The sequence below is a fragment of the Solea solea genome, chromosome 3, assembly GCF_958295425.1.
Source record: "Solea solea chromosome 3, fSolSol10.1, whole genome shotgun sequence".
Lineage (NCBI taxonomy): Eukaryota > Metazoa > Chordata > Actinopteri > Pleuronectiformes > Soleidae > Solea > Solea solea.
In genome coordinates, this window is record NC_081136.1 from 33,565,517 (window position 1) to 33,590,452 (window position 24,936).

The 24,936-nt window shown below is 41.5% G+C and overlaps 1 protein-coding gene across 1 annotated transcript in view; it reads left to right on the top strand.

Moving 5' to 3' along the window:
- The window catches only part of cacna2d1a (calcium channel, voltage-dependent, alpha 2/delta subunit 1a), an 86,679-nt gene that overhangs the window by 3,971 nt on the left and 57,772 nt on the right, over window positions 1-24,936 (top strand). Inside the window, exons 2-3 of the mRNA XM_058624205.1 lie at window positions 13,386-13,467; window positions 15,099-15,215. Coding sequence (XP_058480188.1) covers window positions 13,386-13,467; window positions 15,099-15,215 — 199 coding nt within the window. The remainder of the gene's footprint in view (window positions 1-13,385; window positions 13,468-15,098; window positions 15,216-24,936) is intronic.

The following is a 24,936-nucleotide window of genomic DNA, read 5'->3' on the forward strand; positions in this document are numbered from 1 at the left end:
GTGCTGTGAACAGCGGCAGAGAATAATCACGAGAGGAGATGACAAGGCTGTGAAAATGTTATATACTTGACAAATTGAAGGATATATGCTCAAGCATCTCCAGAGCAGACACTCGTTTTTCTATTCCTCTCTTAAGAGACATTTTTGAGAGGGGTAGTGAGCCTTTTTAGCTGTAGTTAATCTACTGGCAACCTGTTTGTCGAAGTGCTACAACCTGCGTTATTGGTTGGGTGGTGGTGGGTTGAGCAACCAACTCCACACCAAACCAAAACATGAATTGTGCTGGCCCTCGCAGCCACTGCCCTGGCAGATCAGTCAATGTACACAAGTTATGAGGCACTTCCTGTTTCATGGTGAAATGGCGGCTAAATTCAAAATGGCTGACATCTGTTTGGGTGAAGTTCATGTTCGTAGACGTGTTCAGAGTCGGTCTCTTGTGTCACATATGAAGTTTAGTGTGGATCGTTCAATGTATGTATGTAAGTTTTCTGGAATTTGGTGCAACTCAGTTTCGGCTCTGTCCTACCTGGTTTCATCTTTGGGGGCACTACTGAGCCAATTTGCACCACTTTTACATATTCCCCTTATTTTATAAAATATTTTGCCCAGTCTGATTTGTGTGCCAATTTTCGTCCATTTTCACTAACGTTTAGTACGTCAAAAATGTGATCCTGCAATTGAATATTGGTTATGCAGTATTATCAGGTAGACATTGCCACATGCAGTAAGTCCTCCCTGCATTAAAATAGTTCCTGACTCTCGTTTGTGATGAGATACTGCAGCCAGAGGCAGCGATGCCAGTGGCGCTGTTGAACTGTATTGCGTTACACAAAGTGCTTCATCTGTTGTTCAGCCTCTGCTCATTGATTTTAATGTAACAACACGGTTCAGCGGCACCACAGACTGCACCCGCTAAGATCACCACAGAGTGGAACCAACACCTCCAGTTTAAACAGACACTGAATATTATTGCATGGCTTTGCAGTGGATTGCGTGAGTTGCAGGTGCATCACGACCGAGTAGATAGAGCAGGCAGTTGCCTGGGGGGGGGGCCCCGAGCTGTAAGGGGGGGCCTGATACATCAGTTTACAGCAACTGCAACTTTGTCAGCATGCGCTTAAATTTTATGATGTACGAGAGCAGGGTTTCTCAATCCTTTGTCCCTGGGACCCACTCTCCTGCATGTATTAGAAGTTTCCTTGCTCCAACACACCTGATTCAAATAAAGGGGTCGTTCCCAGGCTTCTGTAGAGCTTGCTGATTAGCTGACCTTTTGAATCAGGTGTGTTGGAGCAAGGAAACTTCTAAAACACGCAGGACTTTGCGCTCCCTCACGTGTTCTTTGTGCTGTGGTTTTTGTGTGTGGGCGGGCCTTATCTTCATTACTGCTAGCATCATTACCATTGTTAGTATCTCCATTACTGCTAGCATCATTACCATTATCTTCATTACTGTTAACATCATTGTAATCATTGGCATTTTTTGGCATTATTAGTTTGATTATCATTAGTTATTTGTTAATCTTTAGCTTAGTTGTCATTTGTATTGTAAGCATAGTTAGCATTAGCAGCAGTTATTATTTTATGAAAAATCAAGGGTTTTGTGGATTTTTGTCAAAAAACCTATTGCTAGCAATTAAGGCCCTGAGTTTTAGAACGACAGCTCAATGGAACGGAAGTCGTTATGGGCTTGGAGTCGCTAGCCAGACGGACAGTGACTCCAAACCCGTGAGGACTTCCGGCTGTCGTTCCAAAACTCAGTAACCAATCAGCAGGCAGCTCCCTAAGGCCCGCCCCCAAACAAAAAACCATCGCGCAAAGAACAAGCGCATTTTCAAACAATAAAATACAATATTTTTGAATGATTTTTTTTGCTTCTTCAAAAGTGTTGTTTGAAAATATTGACACAAATCTAATTCCATACAATTATCCTACAAACAAAAAAGTATGAATAAAGTCAAAGTTATACATGAAAGTCCTGTGGTGAAATTGTAGGTCATGGTGTGCTGTAGTTAACAGAGAAACGTTATTTATAAGATCTAGATCACCTGCTGGTGTCATGTACTATATGTGGTTTTCCTTTCAATGTAAAAATGGCCGTTTCTGTTGATGTGACATAATAATTACCTCCTGCAGCAGCTGGGACTTCCGTCTCCGCTGGTCGCCTGATTGCATCACAGCGGTGACGAGACTCTCCGCTGCCTGCCACACAACATCCTCCATAAAACCACAAATGGATGATTTTACACTTTAGTTTTTGCACAAATTAAACAAACAAGATTGGCGAGCAGATGTTGTTGACTCTGGACGGAGCTGCACCACCCCCCACCCCCTCGTTTGTGAACCAGCCACTGCCTCCAGTTTCATAAAGTGTTTACCAAAGAGATGTGACAGTGGAATCAATCTTATTTTATCTAACTCTCTGGGAAAAGAGTAACAACAACCCATCAAATGATAAATGATTAGGTCTGGATGTCATATTTCTAAATCCATCTTTGTGAATTTGCTTTTGTTTCATTTATAGTAATTGAGTTTTCTGCCTCAGTGTGTGATGTATCCGTCTGTGTTGGTGTCAGCTCACACTGACAGTGGCCTGTGAAGAATATGACTCAGTTACCTTCTTATTCCAAGATATAATCCCTCTGATTTACACAGATAAGTGAAATAATCCCAAACTGGTATCGCCCCAAACACTTTATTTTAGGGTTTTAAAAGTTTGGCTCACGTTGCAGGAAACTTTTAATGCTTTTTACATCCACATTTGACAAAATGTGCCAAATGATACAAACTCATATAGTCTCTGTGTGCTTTGGAAAAGAGATTAACCCTTAGTGTTACGTGTGCAGCACGGATCTGTGCCGCAGGTGCACACATGTTAGTTTGCCATACACAACTCCTTACATGAACATCCGGGGTGTGTGTGTGTTTATAGGTCACATATTCAGGCTTCTCATGTGTTGTCCAAGTTATGATTCATTTTACCGTTTTTTTTTACTGACATAAAGTAGCAATAAGTCACAAAAATGAGACTGTTTTTCTTTTCTTTTGTTCATAAAAACAAGTTTGAAATGTGACGTATATTCTTTCAAAGAGGACGAATGGCACGTAACGAGCAGATGGAAATGACCAGCTCTGGGCTGAGTGTCTTGGGTTTCCTTGGCGAGAGATTTGCACCCTGTATCCTCAGGGGTAGTTGGTGCTAGCAGGTATATTTCAGGAGTTGCAGGAGGCATGTTGTCGCCTACAGTCAAGGAGCTGACGGAGCTAAATCTGTCACAAGTGCAGGACGAGAAATCTGAATATTGTGTTAAATACGTTGGCTAAAATACAAGCCAGCTCTTTAACTTCCGGTCAGTTGTCGCTAAGGGGAAACATGGACTTTTTTAAGTGATAAAAACTTCCGTTATGGATCTTTAACATGTACATTTTACTTAAGAAGTTGTTTTAATAGTTAGCCCTGAGGCCTAAAATGAAAAAAGCGCCTCATTCTATCAAGCTAAAATGGGGTATATCACCACCTTGTGGTCCTACGGTCGATCTACAACTGTATCTCGACTTGCAGTGAAAGGTGTCATTTTTTCCAGACACCTTTCCCTCTTTTTCCCCCGCTCTTTTCTGTCTTCTCTCAATCCACTTTCCCTTTCCCTCAACTCTGTCTATATTTAGGCAAGCCTTTGGGGAAGGGTCGTTGAGTGTCCTGAGTCAGATGTAGGAAAAGATACAGGGACATGGAGAGGGTGTGGGGGCGGGGGTTTTGGGGGGGGTGGCGTCTCATAAATCTCTCCCCCCTCTGCTTCTCCTCTGAAAGTCTCTGGACTCTTTGCTTACGCGTGGCCTCTCAGTGTTGCTTTAGTGTCTCGTTAAATGTTCAACAAAAAAAAGACATTTTCTCAGCGAGGGGAAAAGTCAGAGTGTAAAGTAGCGACCTGGGTCTTTGGTTAATCCTCTGCACAATCCTTTGCCACATGGAAATAACCAAGAATTTTCCATTGCACTGTTTCCTGGGCAACCTTGGGAATTGCTAACAGCTGTTTGAACGACGAGCGTGGTCGTCTGTCTCTGGTGCAGGAAGCACCATCTGTGTGCCATAACATACTGTATAGTAAAGCACGAGCAGTGTAAATGTTTAAGACTGGATGTCACATGTCAATCGTTGTCTTATTCCAAGGATTATGAGTTTCCTTACAAGTGCAGACACAGGACACAGATAGAGAAGTGAAGAGAAGTTTAAGGATGATGATGACGCCACCGTTGGGAATCACAAAAGCCCTATTTAGACGGGATTAGTTTTACATGAAGAGCTTCTCAGTGATTTAATATGAATGTGCCATGTCAGGGTGAAAAGGTCCGGTAAAGTGATGCCAGGTAATACTAATCCTGTACGATTAGACCAGCAGTAAATATGAGCGTTATATTCCGTCATCTCCTGTTTACAAGTAGTTTTTTAAGCATGGATCGAAGCACTATGTTGATGTGTGTCTGCACTGAAGAAGCAGCGGAGTACGCACATGAGTGTCCAATTTACCTAATCCCCAAATCTGTTTGTTTTTGGACTGTGGGAGGAAACCAGAGAACTCCATGCAGAAAGGCCCTTGTTCCAACCAAACTCGGGTCTTCTTGCTGCAAAGGCAACCAGTGCAAACCACTGCACCAACGCTGTGGCCCAGAAAAAAACCCCAAATATGCAATTCCACCTCTCTTCTGTTCTTCTGAACAAAAATGAGTTCCGTCTTTCCAATCTCCCAGTAGACGCTGTAGGGATTTGATAATCCACTCCATCCTCAAAAAAACCATCTTTGAGACACCACTTGCTCGTCTAATGCGTGATATTTTCAGGACATTGCAGAGAAAAGTGGACCCATCGATGGCCCGTGATGGCTTCTCTTGAGACCCTTAATGGAGTTGTGTTTTTTTGTGTGAGAGCTGTTAATGCCTGTGTTCAGACCACAGCGGACGGTCGCTACTCTCTACAACATGGAACAGCTGTGATGTAGGCATTTAGATTGACGTTGATTGGACTTTCTGGCCAGTGGGGGCCTCTCTCTGTAATCTCCATGTTGATGCACATTGTGTGTGAGATCGTGTGTAGCAGTAGTTGCAGAGGAGACGGTTTGTTGTCGAGATAGTTTGCTCGGAGAGTGTGAAGGTGACATCGATGTGGAGGTTTTAGTCATTTGAGCAGAGCTCAAAATGACACATAGCAGGGAGGAAAACACAGCTGGAGGGAGGAGAGGATGAGCAGGAGGAGAAAACAGGCAGCGACAGATCATATTTTTGTGCTTTTTATGACTCATTCCAAAGACGGCTGTGTTTAAAATAAAAAGTATAGCACAAAGTCAAACTTTTAACTGTGTGTAGAGCTTTTTTAAATGTCCGATTCTTAGAAATAGTCATTGCACAGCACGGGGAAACAGTGGTGTTGTCATTCTTAAGTATACGGTGCTGGAGTTTCCCCAGCAGGTGTGATTGCTCTGCAGTGTGTACAAACACTTGCAGGTGTCACAACATTTCGGTTTTCCTCTGACTTAATGTGTCGCGACACCTGTGGGGAGAGGCGATACAATGGGAGCTGTTAGTTCTGTCAGGACGGATACGCGGTCTGACTTTGGATTGGAGGCTGTGTGCGAGACGGACGAGGGCGGGGCTAACAGGCGAGGCTTTCGTGGTCCAGAGTCCGAGGTCAAACACGGGGGAAGGTGGGAACTGAGCCTGACCCCAGGCTCTTTGTAGCGGCGTCATGTTGACACGGTAAAGCCGAATTCTGACGTTGTCTGAATGAACCTATTCGGAAAATTGGAAGCAGGGTTCCCTCACCTTGGTTGACAACACATTGAAGGACTTTCCAGGACCAATTCCCTCAAATTCAAGGACCACAGCTTTAGATGGGAGGACGACAACAATGCGTCCACTTTTATTGATTTGCAGAACAGTCTGCATCTGGACAAGTGATTGTCCTTGGGATCTTGGTCAAAAGTCAGTCTTTGTCATTTGTCCGAGGCATCACGTTGTCGTTTGTGCTCTCTTGTTTAACTTTACTCGCTCATTGTTCTGCTGCATGGAATGTCACGTCAACTGCGAGGGAGACAGGGGACAGTGTCCACAATGCCGTCGTAGTAATTACGACTCTACGTTTGTTCTGCGTAGTCTATGTAGTGTACATCGAGCAATGCAGGGCATGTGAAACGGTAGGTGGCGTCCCTCAGCTGACGTTCTAAACTCCTGAACTTAGCCTCTAGCGGCAGCAGCATCCAGTACCCTCGTGGAGTCACGGGTGTAGTTATGGTCAGTAGCGGATTCCTGAGCCTCATCGACTTGTAGGCTGTTCATACATGCTGTTCCTCGAAAATCGGCTTCGAGTACCACCTTTTTTTAACCCTTTATTCTCATAATAACCCTCTTCCTCCCCACTTTTCGAGACGTGCAGGCGCTCTTCTGTGCCGCAATAGCACTGCCGATAGTTTATCAAGAAAATGGTAAATACTGCTCCACGATTTACCAGGAATGGGAACCAGGAAGTATGATAAAGACCTATTGTGAAAACATGGATGGTCCAATATGGTGGCTGACGTGGCTCCTGATATAAATATAAAAGCTTATTTTGGATTTTGGGGGGGTAAAGAAAAACCACAGATCACAAGATCAGTTGATTGAACACTAACCCATTAAGAACCAGTGCCACCCCGCCATTTTCTAATCATCTCATGTTACATCTAGTAGCTCAGAAAATACTGTTGTCTCAGAGGCTTCACTTCAGATCTTGGTGGGGGGTGGGGGGGGTGGGCACATGGTAAAACTCCCTGACTGACATTCTCAGAGGAGAACATATCGCCGGAGAGGATAACAAGGTTGAAAGACATTTACAAAGCCTGCAATTATGGTGTTATTGACCTCAGTCAGGAGGAGACGATATCACCACTCGTCTTCTTTATGCTTTGCAGTGACACATGTGAGAGGAGGGAGAGGGAGGCGGGACAAGGAGAGGGAATTAAAACAATAAAAAGAAATACGTTCGGGAAATTAGACGATAATTCTGAGGGAAAACGTCACTTCAGATTTCTCGTTAAATTTAACAGCTGATTAAAGGAGACTTGAGGAGGAGATGGATGAGTCACAGTGACTGTTTGTCTCCGTCTGAACGTTACTTTGTCAGGCGTGCAGCTTATTAGATGCCTTTCTTTATAGTCAGAGCTCTTATTACCCATCCCCCAGTGGCTCAATTAAAACCAGGCTGCCATCCTCAAACATCCGTATCTCTCTTTGGCATCTTATTTGTGTTTCCTGTTTGTCAGCCTTGTTTAGACGTCTTAACATCGTGGAAAATGAGGAGAATTGTTTCCCTGGTGCTGGAAAAAAATTCATCACAGATTTTATCGTGATACTTAGGTTTTTGCACATTTCTAAGGATAACGGAAACACAACTATAGCGTCATATATTAAACACGAGGACTGGAGAGAAACTGTTTTCAGTCTTTAGTCCATAATTCTTGAATCAACTGTTTAAATGCACTTTAAAAATGATGAGTTTCAGGAGAGATAAGAGGACTTGAAGCAGCAAGTGCTTACTACCAGTGGGACATTTGTGTTTTATGACAAACTGGAACAGGTTTGAAAACAATGTTTTCATTATTTTTGACGGCCCAGAACATTGAGTCTACAGGGGATTTTATTTAAAGCTGATTTCTTTTTTTGTTGTTTTTGTGTCAGTACGTAAATAAGTTTGAGTAATAATAGCTTTTTTCAATCTGCTTCCCATGAACTCCTTGTGGGAACCATCTTAAGTTAAATACCAAACAGTTTTTTTCCATTTTATCTCAACTTGGAAAGAAAGTAGACATAGCTGTAGGGCAAACCAAATTTCTGTCAAGGATAGTTTGCATACGTGCATAATTTAGTTTTATGGACACATTGGGTCAGGCATTTATTCTATTCTATTATTAATTTTTTATTTTGTGTTTAATACAAAAATCACAAATTCTCACCAACACCTGTGACCCTCACAAAGAAGAGAAAAGGTAAATAATGTAAAGATATCGGTATAAAAAGTGAAAAATATCCACTATTTCTCCCCAGTGTCCATTAAAACACCATCGCAGGGAGACTCCTGTTTCTTTTTAAAAGCATATTCTTGACTTTGAAAACCCCAGTCAGAACCAGATGGTAAAGGATCTGTGGTTTTGTCAAAGTTTCTGTCGAACTTTTTCACTTTTGCTTTCTCTTTAGAAAAATCTCTTCAAAAGAAGAGTATCTTGTAGTGTCGTGGTTCAGGGCTCCTGCTCCACCTGACTTCATGTGCTGTCGCAGTCACGACGTAGAAAAATGAAACCCCAAAACAGAGGTTTTTACCCCCCTGAGATAATTTGATTTAAAAAATCTTGAATTACGCCCTCGATCTAAAAGGTTTCCTGTCATGTCAAACCATAAAGCCAATTCTTCTCCTCCTCAGCTGATTTTCCTATAGTTGCGGTCAAACCTGTTGCACGGCTAATGGTCAGACACTGTGGCTTTAAAGTGTAGAAACAGAGGGAGGGGAGAAGATAACACACACACACACACACACACACCTCAGCCAGAGGCGTAAATGAAGTCTGAAATCAGATAGATCCAGGTCTCATGCTGAGTCATGCTCTCTATTCTGGGATCACATCCACTTCCCTGTGTCTGTCCCTTTGAGTCTTTTCCAACAAATCCTTTTTCTTCTTCTGTTATTGTGAGTCAGGGAGTTTTTTTTTCCCTTCTATTAACATATATTAATTTATGAAATAATGCCAAATACATTGACACCTAACTTGCACATAAAAGGATTATTGGCAATAAAATAACGTAACGTCCTCCAACGAAAATCGCCAAGCTGTCGAGAGCTGCATTAAAAATAGCACATATAATCAACGATGGTGAAGTGTTCCGTTCATTTTTTTGAGTGTTTTTTTGCATTGTAGACGTTTTCATCAACACAGCCAATACTGTCAAAAATAACCACAATTAGATATTTATTCTAAATCGTTATACAGACGTTCAAAATCTCTTTCTTTCAGACCAAATCGTGAATTTCTGTGTCTACGTTGCTTGCACAGTTGTAGCTGCAGCAATATTTAGATTTGTATTGATACAAATAATGTGAATTGTCATTGTGATGCAAAATCTTTGCCCATTTTTCTCTTTACATTGATTAACTTCAATCTGATTGAAAAACTGCACAAAAAAAACAACGCCACCATAACTCCTTTATGTCATGATGCTGAAGTAGTTTTCCTTAAATCGTTAAAGATTCAGCTGTTTCTCTCTGCGTTTACTCAGTCCGTGCCGTGACACCGATCCTTCACACGTAGACAAATGGTTCACGCCCACCTCATTACACTTAAAAGGTTCCCTAACATAGCTGCACCTGCTCTGGTGACCTTTGACCTAGGCCAACCCCCTGCCTGCCGCCCTCTGACAGGACCCAGTGCTCCAGTTACATACACGCGCTGTCACTGCATACGTAGGTGAACACGCTCTTATCAGCCCTGAAGTGGAGGTCATGGGGTTAAGAAATGAAGACACATGCTCGTTTTGGAAATAAGATGGAAAAAGAAAGTGTCATGTGTGTCCACTGATGTATAGATGACCTCCTGTTTGTGTGTTTTTATCTGAATAAGCTCAAGCAGGGATGTGTTATAGCTGTAAATGCAGATGTCATATGACAAACCTGGAGGTAACACGATAACAAACAGCCACCAGGGGGCGAATCCTCTGGTTTGACTAAAGTCATAATATTATGAGAATAAAGTTGTAATATTATGAGAATAAAGTCGTAATATTTTGAGAATTAAGTCCTAATCTTTCAACAATAAAGTTGTAATATTTAGAGAATAAAGACGTTATATTATGAGAATAAAGTTGTTATATTATGAGAATAAAGTCGTTATATTATGAGAATGAAGTCGTAATATTATGAGAATAAAGTTGTTATATTATGAGAATGAAGTCGTAATATTATGAGAATAAAGTCGTAATATTATGAGAATGAAATCCTAATCTTTCAAGAATAAAGTTGTAATATTATGAGAATAAAGTCGTAATCTTTCAAGAATAAAGTCGTTATATTATGAGAATGAAGTCGTAATCTTTCAAGAATAAAGTCGTTATATTATGAGAATGAAGTCGTAATATTATGAGAATTAAGTCCTAATCTTTCAAGAATAAAGTCGTTATATTATGAGAATGAAGTCGTAATATTATGAGAATAAAGTTGTAATATTATGAGAATAAAGTCATAATATTATGAGAATTAAATCCTAATCTTTCAAGAATAAAGTTGTTATATTATGAGAATGAAGTCCTAATCTTTCAAGAGTAAAGTTGTAATATTATGAGAATAAAGTCGTAATCTTTCAAGAATAAAGAATTCTTGTGGGTGACGACATGCCAACATTTGTCACAGAGTTTTCATTATTTTCAAATGCATCAGCACAAATTAATGTGTCATATTGTGCATCCACAGGTGGTGCTCTGCATACCTCGGCTGTAACAGGTTGATTATTTTTAGTTATTTTAATATTTTGCCTTATTTCAAACCAGCCTGGCCATTATCCTCTGATTCACCAGCATCATCAAGGCATTTCTTGTCCTCGAGAAACTGCTGCTCACTGGATATTTTCCCTTTTTCAGACCATTTTCTGTAAAACCCTAGAGATCCTTATTGCGCGAATCCCAGTGGATTAGCAGTTTCTGAAATACTCAGACAAGCCCGTCTGGCACCAGCAGCCGTGCCACTTTCCTTCCTGTTCTGATGCTTGGTTTTAACTTCAGCTTTAAAGGGATAATACGGATTGTTTGAACATTCATTTGGATGACACAGACCCCCAGGACGAGAGTGGACGCAACGTTGTTGGAACTTACAGAAACTAGATATTTACATGGCATTACTGTATATTATGAGCTGAGCTCTGGGTAAGTGAGCTGGTCTCCACATCCTTCATCTCAGTGTCTGTGAATGAGCAGTGTAATGAAAGAACTTATGGAAAAGAAAGAAGACATTCTGAGAAACAGTCTGCTCTATAAACTGGTGATATTAATGACTCAGTGAGACAAGTGTGGGAGAAGAGAGGCTTGTAACGCCAGCAGGTCTCACACTTCACACAGCTCCTCTCGTTTCAGCTCCACAAGGCTCAACCAGCCATGTTGGAGGGAGGCTTCATGCCTTCTTTTTTTCTTAATTTGTCGACCACCTCCTCCTCCTTCTCCTCCTCCTCCTCAAATTTCCCTGAGGAGCAGGACAGAATGAGTGAGAGGGAGAGCAGAATGGGACCCGATCACGATGCTATCTCATTTTTCTGTGCCCAAGTTTCCACCGTGCCGTCACGTGCATGTTTCTTTCGTTAAATCTAATTTTCCCAGACGTTGTCCGTCATCTGCTTCTGTTCTTTAAGACACACAAGGAACTCTTGTAACCACCCACTCTGGTGTTATGCAGGGATTGCGAAGCTTTGCACTGAGAAGAAGGTTGTGGGTATTTGTGGACGTCGGCTTGGCCTGTGAGATATTTATTCCGGTTTATGTCAAGTCAAGTCAACTTTATTTAAAAACAACCAAGGTTCACCAGAGTGCTTTACAGATTTAAAGGCACAGCAACATAAAGTAAAACAGTAAAATAGTGACACAATGGAATAGTAAAATGGTAAAAGCTACATAGAAGTGTCCAGGTTAACTATTTCTGTCTTTAAAGATATTTAAGATCTATCTATCTATCTATCTATCTGTCTGTCTGTCTGTCTGTCTTTTAGCTTGAGTTGCTTTAGATTCGATGGGAACATGTGGTTCATATAGTTTTATTATGAATAAAAATGTTGTTTTGTTGCGCCGTATTAGAAACACAGGACAAATAATGAACTTCAGCTCCTCTTCATTGGAGCATAGCTTTACAGCCATTTTCCCCGTCAGACACCTGTCCCCCTTTTGCTTGAGGACAACATGGAAAAGTCACATGCATGGACAACCTCACTGGACACCTGCTCGCTCTGGTCACTGGACCTTATCTCGACCCTGGATCTGGCTCCATGTGCAAATTTGTCCCTCAGCAAACACATCAAAACTCCAACTCGGGGCCTTAAAAGCCGCGTAGAACGGATTTTATACTCTTAGTCTCACATCGCCATGACCCTGGGGTTAAAAAAGTTATGTGCTGACAGTATGCACATCCTATATCTGCCCTCAGCGACGAGCAGCTGTCGCTCAGGAGGCTAAATATACCGCGTGGCTGTTATGCCACACATTTCCAGTGTGAGCCCAGCCTGCTCGTGTTACACTGTATTTTTTTAAATAAGATAACATAGACAGGGTTCCTGTGTCAGAGGCCCTGCAGCACTGTGAAAGGCGAGGAGGTTAACTCGCACAGTGGGGGAGGAAGGGCAATTCTCTATATGCATTATGTCATGTATTTTTTATTTTCAGTTGTAAAGACGCTGCCGGAGGGTTAGTATGTGAACTTGCAGTGTACACTTCTCAGAAAAAATGCAAATGGCATGCTGTTAACTATGCGCCATATTGCTATAGCACCGATTATTATTAAGTATTAACATTTAAATAAAATAAACATTGTGTATGTAAAGAAACCCAAGTTTTAATGCTAGTTTATAATGTAACATGCAACTCACTTGCAATAGTTATCACTATTGACCTGTCACAATCATTATTTTTTATAAAAAAGATATAGAAAATGCCCTTTTATCATTGTGCTCATGGGCTATGTGTAAAGGCATGACACTGCTACTGCCATTTAAAGAGATTCATTGGTTGTTGTGTGACAGTTATGGTTTGGTCAGCAGTTTCTCATATTCTGTTCACATTTGTGCTTATATTCTGAGCTGAACTGTAGTAAAGTAATTGGTGTCCATAAAAATCCTAATGGCTGAACTACGGTTCATAAATTTGATTCTTGACAGTTTAAACATCCTGGAGATGATGGAGATGTGTAGATGTACATTTTCAGTCACATTTACCAAAGACTAAACGCCAATAAATGAGCATTTACTGAGCTTTTTTTTTTTTTTTTTAATCTTTTATGCCTCTTTGTGTTTCCCTGTCTTTCATTCCTTTCTGATCTTTCTCATCGGAAGACATTAACCAGCATCTCTGCCCCCCCAAGGGTGTGACACTCTCATGCTGGCAACTATGAATAGCCTTCCCTTAATGCACAGCTCATGTGGAGTAGAGCCATGTATTCACTTGGCTAAACATTATTATTTCATGCTTTTTTAACATAATGTTCTAGTAAGTAGAAGATCTGAGGTCATGTTATCAACATGGATGTGTTACTGTACGTGCAGCTCAACAGGTTTGAGTAGACTTTGCAGGTTTTTTTTTTACAGTGGATGAGATTAGGTGATAGACTGCTGTTTGTGTTTTCAGGGTGAAGGAATGGGTGGACCAGATGCAAAATGAGTTGGTCACAATGACGGACACAGCCAGTGGTCTGCATGACCTAATAAAGGTAAGGATATTTTATTTTTTTACATTTTTGTGAAAATGTCATGTCAGGAGCAGTTTAACTTCAGAGTGTCAAGTTATGCTAGTTTTTCTTCAATGCAGCTCTTGTCCAAACTTGAAAAACTCAAAACTGGAGGACGCAAGGGACGACTCAATGATCTTCATTAAGTTTTCATTTATGTCACTAATAAACAACGATAAAACTAATAAAAGCCGACTTTTGTTTTCTCCCACTTTGCTGCTATTGTAAGCTAGCAAGTTAGCCAGCGTTTTTGAGGTGAATTGTTCCATTCAAATGCCCCCTTAATGTTGAATACAAGACATTGTAAATGGAATCATTTTGAAAGCTAAATGTGTAAGTTTTCAATAATGGGGGAGCCCATTTTGTCCTATTCTTAAATGTATTGTATTGTGTTAATGTTAGCGACATGCTAGCCAACACCTCAGTAAGGAAAGTAGCTATTGGATGCTGTAGGAGAGAGGATTAACGTAGAGGGAGAGACAAAAAGTTAATAAAAAAACACACTAAATATGTTAAGAACTACAAATTAACTTTCATTTGACGACTCTTGTTTTGTTTTTTTGACACAAAAGAGTTTAGTTAACTTTTAGTTTTCTTAAGTCTGGTTTTCTCAAGTCACAGTAAAAATTTTTGCGTGAACTAAGTTGTCCCTAAACTATATATAGTGGCTTCTCATTAGACATATTGCTGTATCATTTGTACGCTCAGATAAAATCAATGTCACAACTATGCAGTGACAGCCATAGTTGCTCCACACAGAGGCTCACATAAAGGAGAAAATTAGCATAATGCATCTGGCACCTCCGCTTCCTGCTCCAGAATAAATTAGATTTAAGGCATCAAGGAAATCGTTACAAACATGTTTTTATTAAATGACTGTCAGCGGCAATGACAGTTGAACTCAAGTGGTATTACTTTGTTGAATGGAATTCACTCAAGTGATTCTACTTAAATGACTTGATGCTTTATATTTTACCTTTAACCTTTACGTACTGTGTATGTCATGAATTATCCTAATTGCTTTAATTAATTGTCCTAATTGTTTCATAATGTGTCCTGGATCTGTTTCAAATGTTAATGGATGAAAAATATATTGTACACAATTGTACCAAGTTAGTTTTACAAATATGTGAGTCAAATATTGATAAAACACATAGAAATAATATTGTATACTTAATAAAAAACTAGTAAGACAAACAAAACAAAATCCATCAGATGCAGAGAAGATGTGGACACATGCATGCCCCTAAGATCTGACTCAGTTTGTTTGGTGGACAGTGGAATCCCCCCTAGGCTGCTAAATAATTGGCTGTTTGGCATTTGGCATTGCATTTATATATATATATATATATATATAAAATTGAAGGACAGAAGATTAAACATGGAAGTAACAGCCTCAGATGTAGTAAATCTAAGGAACGCCACAAAAACATGATCATTAGTGTTAAAGCTCCTAGGTGTTAACTTTCTCTTTGCAATGATTTCCTGACGAGTTGTTGCATAAAATTGTACAAATCTTTCATTTATTTTCTGTGTGCTAACCAGCCAGTTTGTCTTCAGGTTTGTTCGTGCTGATTTCTGACTCCAAGTCTTTCTCTTGTGATCTGTCTCAGATATACAAAAATCACAAAGCTCACTTCAGCGTGGAGACGAACAATGCGAGGGCACTGGTGTCAACGGCTGCTGGGAACATAGAGGGACTGCTGGCTAACCGCTCTCAGGCCCTAAAGGTCAGTCTGTCTCTTGGTAAATCTGTTGAGTTGAAGATGTCTTTTTTTTTTTTTTTGCCTTTTTTGGAGAATTGGTCATAGTCACACTGACTCTATAAAGCTGTTGATTTTTTGTATTATTTTTTTTTAACCATACACATTTCTGTATTGTTTGTAAAAATCTGATTCAGCATGTCTCCTGGCACAGTGAACTGAGACACATGGAAACAATCTGCTTCTCCTAACAACAAACAATTCCATAGTTGTATCATAATCCACAGATGATCCGGTTTATATTCTAAAAACCTTACTCTTTGCTGCTGATGAATATTGTGTCCTTGTATGTACCTCACTGCTTTAGGACCCATCCTCCCACTGCTCAAAGCTAAACTCTGTGTTGTTTAATAGCTTATCAGAAAAAGACCTTGGAAGAGCGGTGAGGCTGTGTCTCATTTGGTGTCATTTGTCTGTGTGGACAAGGCAGAACAAGTATAATTATTTTTAATTTGTTTGTATCACACAGCCTTTTTGGGAAACCACAAAAGATCTACTGTAAGGCTAATGGCACTTTTCCACTTTTCAGTTCTAGCACTACTCGGCCTGGTATCAGGCCCGATGTTTTCCATTAATGCAGTACCTCCTCAACATGGACACAAAACTATTGATACAGCAGGTGACATTCATGGTCCTCAGAGGATGAACCCTGTTCATTTTTCCCTACCAACTGCAGGTTGACATTGTACGGCTAGAACGGAAAATTCAAGACTTTTTTGTGCGTACATTCATTGTGCTCAGTCAGGTGGATACACGCCGTGTGCCAGTGTTTTCCGGTTAAATCCTTTTACTGCTGTTTGCATGCAGTTGCAAAGGACAAGCCAAATCAATCTAATCAACCTTTGAGCTTAAACTCAAACTAAATTAGGAATCCCTGGGACGCTTCCCTTCTCAATCAATCTGTCTCTGAGACTCAGAAATATCCAATTAAAACCTGGCAACCTGTTGCCATAGTTACATTGTCATTGATTACGCCATCAATCTAGCCGAGCGTTTTGTTTTTCTTACATCCCAATAACTATCAGGGGATTAGGGACAATTAGGTTTGGTGTTGTTTTGTTGCGCCTTTGGAGAAGCTCACAACTGCTCCGTGTATCGACGGCACGATAGGCGACACGCACGCTCTGTTCTTACATTTGATCAACACCATCTGCTGTGTTCCTCACCTGCTTCACTCACTCGCAGTCGCTCTGCTTTTTTGGTGGAGAATGGTGAGAATGGAAAGGGAGCCTCGGAGGTTGTTGTTTTTTTTTGTCTTCTTGGTGGTGCGGCGGCGTCAACTGTAAATGGTGTTCTTTATAATGAAGCGGAATCGAGACGGCTTTCTGGTGATCAATTCATGCAAGCTCCCATAAATAGGCGCAGGGTGCACTTAGCTGAATCATGAGCAGGAATGGAAGCCTGGAAAGGACGACGACGGCAGCATCTGTAACGCCGTTGACCTGAGCGACACTCGTCTAACACCATCTCTCCCCTTTGACCTCCTCTTTCTCCCCTTTCATCTCTCCCTCTGTCCATCCCTTGTTCCATTTGGAATGGCCTGACGGTGTACGATAGAGACATGATGAGTGGAAAAGAGAGGGAGCGAGTAATAGGAAGTGGAAAAGAGTGTGCATTAAGCTCCACTCACCATGAAGCAGCACACGCAAACACAAGGAGCCTCTTGCCGATTTCCTCTCTATTGAAAACCATGGACTCTAAGTACACGATTGAACAATTGAACTCCATGAGCCATTTAGTCGAGTCACTACATAATGTAGTAAGACACAGCGGCTACCATTGTTGCCTCGCAGCAAGGAGTGTGGGTTTTTTGCAGGAACTCTGACTTCCTTCCTCCCACGATCACAAAAACATGCAGATGAGGTTAATTTTGGACATTCTAAATATGAGAGTATGAGAGTAAACAGTTGTGTCTCTGTATGTCGTACTGGTGTTGACCTGTCCATGGTCAAACCCGCCTTTAGGCCTATGCCGTGACCCTCATGTGGAGGACGATTGGATTTGACGCACCACAAACCCAATCTTAAGAGACTTAAATTGACCTATAATAATTGCATGAATGCTGTGAAGACGTGCCCGAGTGCTCAAACCCACTTTAACCTTCTACGTTTCCGCTCTCCTCAGCTCCACAGTTCAGGCTCGTCCGACTTGTGTTTACTTTTCTTCATTCACTCGGGAGCAACTTGTCGCCTCTAGCTGTGCTTTGCATCTGTTTTATATGTGTTCCAGCATTTGTCAGTGAGTACAATTCCATTAGAGTGATGGCTGCTGTCATTAACTTAATCAGGGGCCTGCTTGGATTTGCTGTCTGTCAATGTGACATCTGCCCGTCGTGTCGACTCAGTCTGATCCCCCGGTGTCCCGTTGACGCGCGACCTATCACATGCTGGCAGCTGTGTCTTCAATCACGGCAAACGGATCACGTGTTACGTCCCTGGGTCTAAAAAAAAAGACATGGCTTTAGGGTTAGGGTTTAGTACTTGACATACAGTAGTAAAAAGGTGACAAACATACCCAGAAGTAAAGCCAAAAAGGTGTCGGCGTGCTTGCAGATCACTGGTAAAATGACCTTTGTTGACTCATTCAGCAAAAAATGGTTGATATTCATCTTTGTGACTTTCCCTTTCACTCCCTGTTAAAGCTGACTGAGTATGTGGCGTGTAGTCGAGCAGCGAGTACGAGCATAAAACATCAGCATCACAGCTGACACAACTCCACAAATATCTTACCACATATGCTCAGGCCACTGCACCAGCACAGCAGCACAAACATACACCACCGCATCCAAATAATGTATCCCAGTCTGTTTATAGTTCTCTTGGACCAGACCATAACAGTTAAATATTCTTGTTAAGTTTGGGTTATACCACCAGCTAAATACATCATTCATTTGAACGTTGTTGTTTATTTTAACTCTTCATACAGAAACACATCATTGCAGAATAGACTTCACTCTGTTCCCAAAGCATTTTGGTGATCCGGCTGGGGATACAGTTTTCTTTCAGACCTCTTATGGCGGATCAAAGAATTAACCTCATTTATTCGGGGCCGCGGGCAGCACAGTGGCGCAGCGGTTGGCACCGTTGCTTCACAGCCAGAGGGTTTGTGATTTCAAAACCTGCCAGGCAGCAGCCAGCCGCCTTTCTGTGTTGTGTTGTTCTCGTCATGTTCTCCCCTGTGGCATGTGTGTGGATGTCCTCCAGGTTCTCTGGCTTTTGTCCTCCAGTCTGAGCAGAGGTGGGTGGGCCATGTGGGTTCATTTGAGTCTCTAATAGGCCACTTGGCAGAGTAGTGGCGAGAACCAGCAGTCCACCTGCTCAAATCCTCAAATCTCTGTGGAGTAGCTTGTTAAGTAATACTTATGATGATATTTCACATACTTTTAAGAGATAGAGAATGATAAATAGTTCAAAATATGAAGAAATTAAATATTGAAATAACTCTTTATAACTTCATATTAAGTGGCGGGCTGCATGAAGTTGATGGGGGGGCCACATGTGGCCTGTGGGCCACAAGTTTGACCCCTCCGCTCTAAATTGACTGTAGCTGTGTTGGATTGGCGACCTGTCCAGGGTGTTTTGTATATTTTTCTCATTTTCTCCTCAGGATATTCAGATACACACAGAACCCATTGTTTCATAGTGTGTGTGTGTGTGTGTAACACATTTTACTGTATCCAAACTTGTTAATAGTTTTTCTGACACGTAGTAATTACAGAAAGCTGCTACTGTGTCTGCTGAAACATGAATTCAATTCAAAATGTGACGACTCAAATACTATTAAATGTTATTTTTGATGCAGATTTTCAATATCCCTCATGTCCATTTGCAAATAATAAAAATATAGAAAATAAAATGAAGGCTCTCAATAATTTCAGAACTTTGCTGTTGCAAACAAAGTGCAGTTAATACTCTAGTTATTAAAGTTATGTGGTATTCAGGTTTTTTTTTTTTAACCTTTTTGTGATTTTGTTGAATCAGTTTATTGCAGAAAAAGCCTTAAAGCGCATGAACACGCTGAGACTCTGCATCGTCTCCCTCCTGAGTTTCTTCTCTTTCTCTTTTTGTGTGTGTGTGTGTGTGTGCGTGTGCGCGTGACTCAGAGCCTCCACCTCCTCCACTGCGCTCTGCCTCATCATTCCATCCGTCCTGCGCTTACACGTATTTGATTGTGCGTAACTGCGAGCGGCGCTGCAGATCCGACCTGTTGACTAATGGTGAAGCCGCGCATCAGAACACAGTGTACACACGCGCGCTGACGCCTTTTGTCCATGTGATCATTAAATTGACCCGTGCTTCTTTTTTTAAACCTGCCTTGCTCTGATATCCAGGCCACCTCTGACTCTGCACTCATCAATTATTAAAACGCTCCTTTTAACCAATTCTCTTTGATGGGGCCCGTGGTTAACCCCCCCCCAGTGGAATAGGTCATTTCTCTTCTTACAGTGACAGCGGCACAGATCTCTGATATGTTCATTTGTCACAGACGCACAGGGCGGGGGGGTTTTGTGCTTTCTTTCACAGTCATTACCACTGAAAATATCTCTGATGTAGTAAAACACACAATAAGCACGGCAGAAATCTTCACTAAACCAAGTTGAGGTATGACAGAAAATGCAGGTAACTGCTCTTAGTTATGTTTCCACGAGGAACACGATTGTTGAACACTGACCCCTGGGTTCTCAAGTGCTGTGGCTTTATTTGGACATTTAGTTTTCTTGTTAATTAATTAATCTGTTGTTTCCATGGACTTTTAGTGCAGTGTTGAAGTGTTAAAGGCTTCACTTGTTGTGTTTTCCCTACACTTCTTGCCTCCCTAGTGTATTTTAGTCTCTGTGCTTCTAATAATCTGTTTGGTTTCATCTGTTTCATTTTGTTTCTCTGTTCCCTTGAGCTCCTACTGTTTACGGCTACTAGAGCTGCAACCAACGATTGTTTTCATAAACGATCATCGATCCGTCGATTATATTCACGATTAATCGCTTGGTCCATAATATGTCGGGAAACGTTAAAAAATGTGTATCAGTGTTTGTCAAACCTGGAAATGATGATGTTTAAACCAAAACGATTCACTTTTTATGATTTCTTTGTTATCTGGAGCAAAGAAATGAAGAGAATATTCACATTTAAGAAGCTGAAACAATCATAAGTCTTGTTTTAAAAATGAAAAAAGCTTCAAACCGAGCATTCGATTATCAAAATAGTTCTTTATTACTGTAACTACTAACGGCTGCAGATGCATCACTGAAGCTGTATCCAGGACTACTTCCTGTAATCCTTTAATCAAGCTAATTTGATTGATTTCACATAAGACTTTGAGGGATTACATCAATCACTGTCTCGTTATACCTGCAGGTTATTTAAAGGTAGGGTTGGAGATCCTGGAAAAAACATTTCAAACCGTTTGAATTCAAAAAGTCCCAGCCCCTTCCTTCAGACCTCCCATCGAAGCTCCGCCTCCAGAGCACACGAACACGCAACAGCATCGATAACTTCCGCTACTTTTCCATGACGCTAAGTTTTTTTGGATACTTGTGATGATGAAAAACAACAAATACTCGTAAATTTAAAGACGTAAAGTTAAACCTAACGGTCCAGTAGAAACAGAGTCTCATTGAGTTTGGTTGTGAAGAGGATTTTAAATAATCTCCCATCCTACTAACCCAAACTTACCTAAGTAACAAAAATGACTTTTACACTTTAAAATCTATTCAGTTTAAACTACATCAACTGACCTTTTTACTCAAATCCTTATACTTGTCAATTTTGACATTAAAAAGTCAAGAAGAGAGGATTCTGTCTTATCAGGACCGGGGGGGGGGGGGGGGGTATCAGCTCAGGGCGACAGGGCCACCTGCAAAGACTTCCCACAGGCAGAAAGAAACTGTGACAGAAAAAGCGAATAACAAGAAAAATAAGGGAAATAAGATGATAATGTGAGGTGTTTTGAGAAAGAGAAAGGACGGCCAAAGCGTAGGGATTCAAATTCTATTTATTTTTTGTCATATTCTCATTATCTATCTGAATCTATACAAATATGTACATGAATATTCAAGCCAGTAACTTTCGTGTACTGCTACCCAAATCACAAATGTTCAAGGATTAATACGTGCAAAATTGGTAGGTATCTCGAAGAAAAAGAAGGAAAATAAAACATGGGATTCATTTGTCTTGCCATGTGTCAATCAGGAAAGGGATTGATAAACATGTACGCTTCAGATGTTGGACAAACTGGAGCCAGGTTATAGCTCCAGGTTCTTGATTCCCATCCCCATAAGGAGAAGAGACGATGCAGGTCTGTGGAGGAGACCTCTGAGGGCTGAGCTATTTGAATATTGATTGCTGGGGGGTTATTTCTGGCCTGGGATTGCATTAGCACTTTGGCAGCAGATCCAAAAAGGGTTTGGCCGCCCACCAGAGTCTGAGCCACAATTGATCGCCTTTTTTTTTTTTGAGACAAAAACAACAGTTGCTTTCCAAACATGGCCTCCCGTGTTTGGTTTGAGTCGCTCTCAGCGTTGGATGTCATCATCGATAGGGAAACCAAATTATCGTTATTCTGAGTGGGTTGTTGGCAGCGGCGTTGAGAGGCTGGTTTGCCTCTTTGACTGTTGAGGAGGAAGACAGCAAAGAAAATGTTTTTGGGGGGGGGGGGTTTATTTTGTGTCGCCATCACATGGGACTGTGGATGCGGCAAGTTACCATGACGCCACGGTCGCCAAGCAACATGGGCATCATCAACAGATTCCTCACCTCTAACCCCCCTCTCACATATCTCGCTCTTTTTCATTGAAACAAAGAGAAAACTTTCTCTGCAGTGTCCTCAACCTCCCGTAATCCACTTTGTTGTAGATCATTGAACACAAAACCGCGTCTCCGGCAGCATTTATTTTTGTTAAATTGTCAGAAAAGATGAGCGTCGGAGTACAGTAGGCACTCGACGAGTACTCGTCGTGTGTTATGTTGTGGTGCGTAATTACAGAGGAGTCACTGATCTCCTGTGTCTAGAAGTGTGTTATTAACCCGACACTGGATGACATGCTGCGAGTCATTAGACACTGCTGTTAAAAAGCCCTAATCACAGAGTACACGCACACACACACACACACTCACACACGTTATTTTATGAAGTTGTACAATAATATGAAAACCGTTTCCCCCTGAGTGTGTAACCACTTTTGCTTTGGATATCATTACATCGCTGAAGCTCATATTACGCAGTCCCTTCACGAAGTAGTGTTCTTTATTGTCCTCTCATCAGGGTGCTGATGAACTCTATGATATCTAAAATTGCTGAATAAACCATGTCATGTGACACACGAGGAACATTGATACTGACGGGTAATTGGCGGCGATGATAACCCGGGGCCTTTCACGGTAACTAGCTGGCTCTTAGCGTGGATCATTGTTAATATTGAGAGAGCTCTCCAGACACGGAGATATTGCCTCTTCTCGTCAGTAAAATTGGATTACAAGAGAGGGATTTAAAACACGCTGTTGCTATGGATGCACATAGTACATTTTGGGATTGGGAACACAAATTGGTACATGTGGAAGTGTGGGTAGCAGCAAAAGACCAAGTTCAGAACAAGGGCCTTTCTGCACGGAGGTGGCATGTTCTCTCAAGTTTATTCCAGGTTCTCCGGCTTCCTCCCACAGTCCAAACACATGCAATATGGGGATTAGATCAATTGGACACTCTAAATTGATTGATTGAGGTGTGAGTGTGAGAGTGAATGGTTGTATTGGCCCTTTTCCACTATGGTCCCAGCTACGGCACGGCACGGTTTCAGTTGCCTTTCCTCGACAAAATAGTAGAGATTTTAAACCTTTCCCTGGTAACTGTTGGAGATTAACCCACGTTTTTAAGGATTGTTAATTCTTTTTGACTGAGCTACAGTTCGGGATTGTTCGGCTTGATTCTTGGGTCAGACGTGTCTTCCTGTTCCTGACCAATCGTCACTCATAGTAGCTACTCAGCTTGCTTGGAACCTCGCCAGAGCAGGTACTAAGAAAAGTACCTGGTACCTGGTATGCTAGTGGAAATACAACTTAACTGTGCTGAGGCGAGGCGAGCCAGTGGAAACAAGCCTCGTCACTCGGGACTGGTGACCTGTCCAGGGTGTGACCCCACCTGTCACCCTATGTCAGATGAGATTGGCATGGATGGATGGATGGATGGATGGAAGTGAGTAGATATGTGTCTTCCTGCTTCACCTCTTCATACCAAAGAAATCTTAAACATTTGAAAATCAACAAAGTCATAGCTGATGAATTGCACATTTACAGATAAAGCTTGACTTCTGTCTCTACTTCCTCTCAGTCTTGTCCTTTCTCTCCCCCCTTTCTGCCCCCCCACCTCTCCTCTGTCCCCCATTTTTCCTTTCACCCCAACCGGTCGAGGCAGATGGCCAGATGGTCAGAGATTGCTTCCTGTTAAAAGGGAAATGTGAATTGTTGGGTTTCTCTGCTCTCGGCGATGATGATGTTGTCTATGTACAGTGCCGTTGAGATAATGTATGTTGTGATTTGGCGCTATACAAGTAAAATTTAATTTAATTGAATTGACACCTGTGCGAGCACATAGCAGGTTGTTGTCTGTTGTCGAGTGTGATGCAACGCAAATGCATGTCTTTCCCTACGGCCAAAAAAAAAAAAAAAAGCTTTAATATTTTATGTGTATGAAGACGTTAAATCGGTGAAATGTAGTGTGTGTGTGTAATTTTGGTCAATAGAGACTAATTATTCACCATTTCCTGGTGTGTGTGTGTGGGTGTGTGCCGAGCTGTTGCACTTTCAATCGCTGCAGCTCCTGCTTTGTGTTTGTTGTCTCTATTTTCTTTATCAGACTCACAGTATATGCACACAGCGAGGAAGTGTTCATTTCATCCCTCTCTCTCTCTCTTCCTCTTCCTCTGTTGTATCCATTCAGACACAGATGGCAGCAGAAAAACAAACGTGCAAAACCAGAGTTGACATTGTATCATTTTTTTTTATGCAGTGGATCTTTTTAAGATGGAGTTAAACTTTGCCAATTACTCTTCTTACCTATATATATATACTAAATATATACTTTTAGAACGCTGGCGGCCTTCCTGCTTGATGCACACCACATACCATAACAACTACATCAAACTACGGGCATGCTGCTGTTACTTCCTGTGTAGCCATTACAAAATAAGGGTTTCTGCTCGTATATGTTATTACAGTGGGGACATTTTGTCTGGGCAGCCCAATTTTAAAGGGCTTTTTCAGGGTTAATTAAGGGTTAGATTTGGGTTAGGGTTAGGGCACTACTCAGCTCGACTCTACTCTACTTCCATTACTTCATAGTACCTCCTCAATGGGCGGGGTCTTCATTAAACACACTAGTTCACCTCGTCAGCCACCAAACTCGGGAACGTCTGCACCTCGTGTATTTTTGCAGACAGCAGCCGTCTGTGCTCACTGCACGTCGCGCTCACGACGCGACACTTTGACCAATCAGTGGCCGGCAGTCTGTTGACGCGCAGGTGCCAAAAAAAGCACCAGGTACGAGTTACTATCCGTAATTGTAATGGGAAAAAAATAGTTTAAAAAAACCCAAGTAGAGTCCAGTTGAGTGGTGCTAGAACTGTATAAAGTCAGGGTAAGGGGCTTTAGTGTGTCCTCACTAAACCATAAAAACAAGTGTGTGTGTGTGTGTGTTC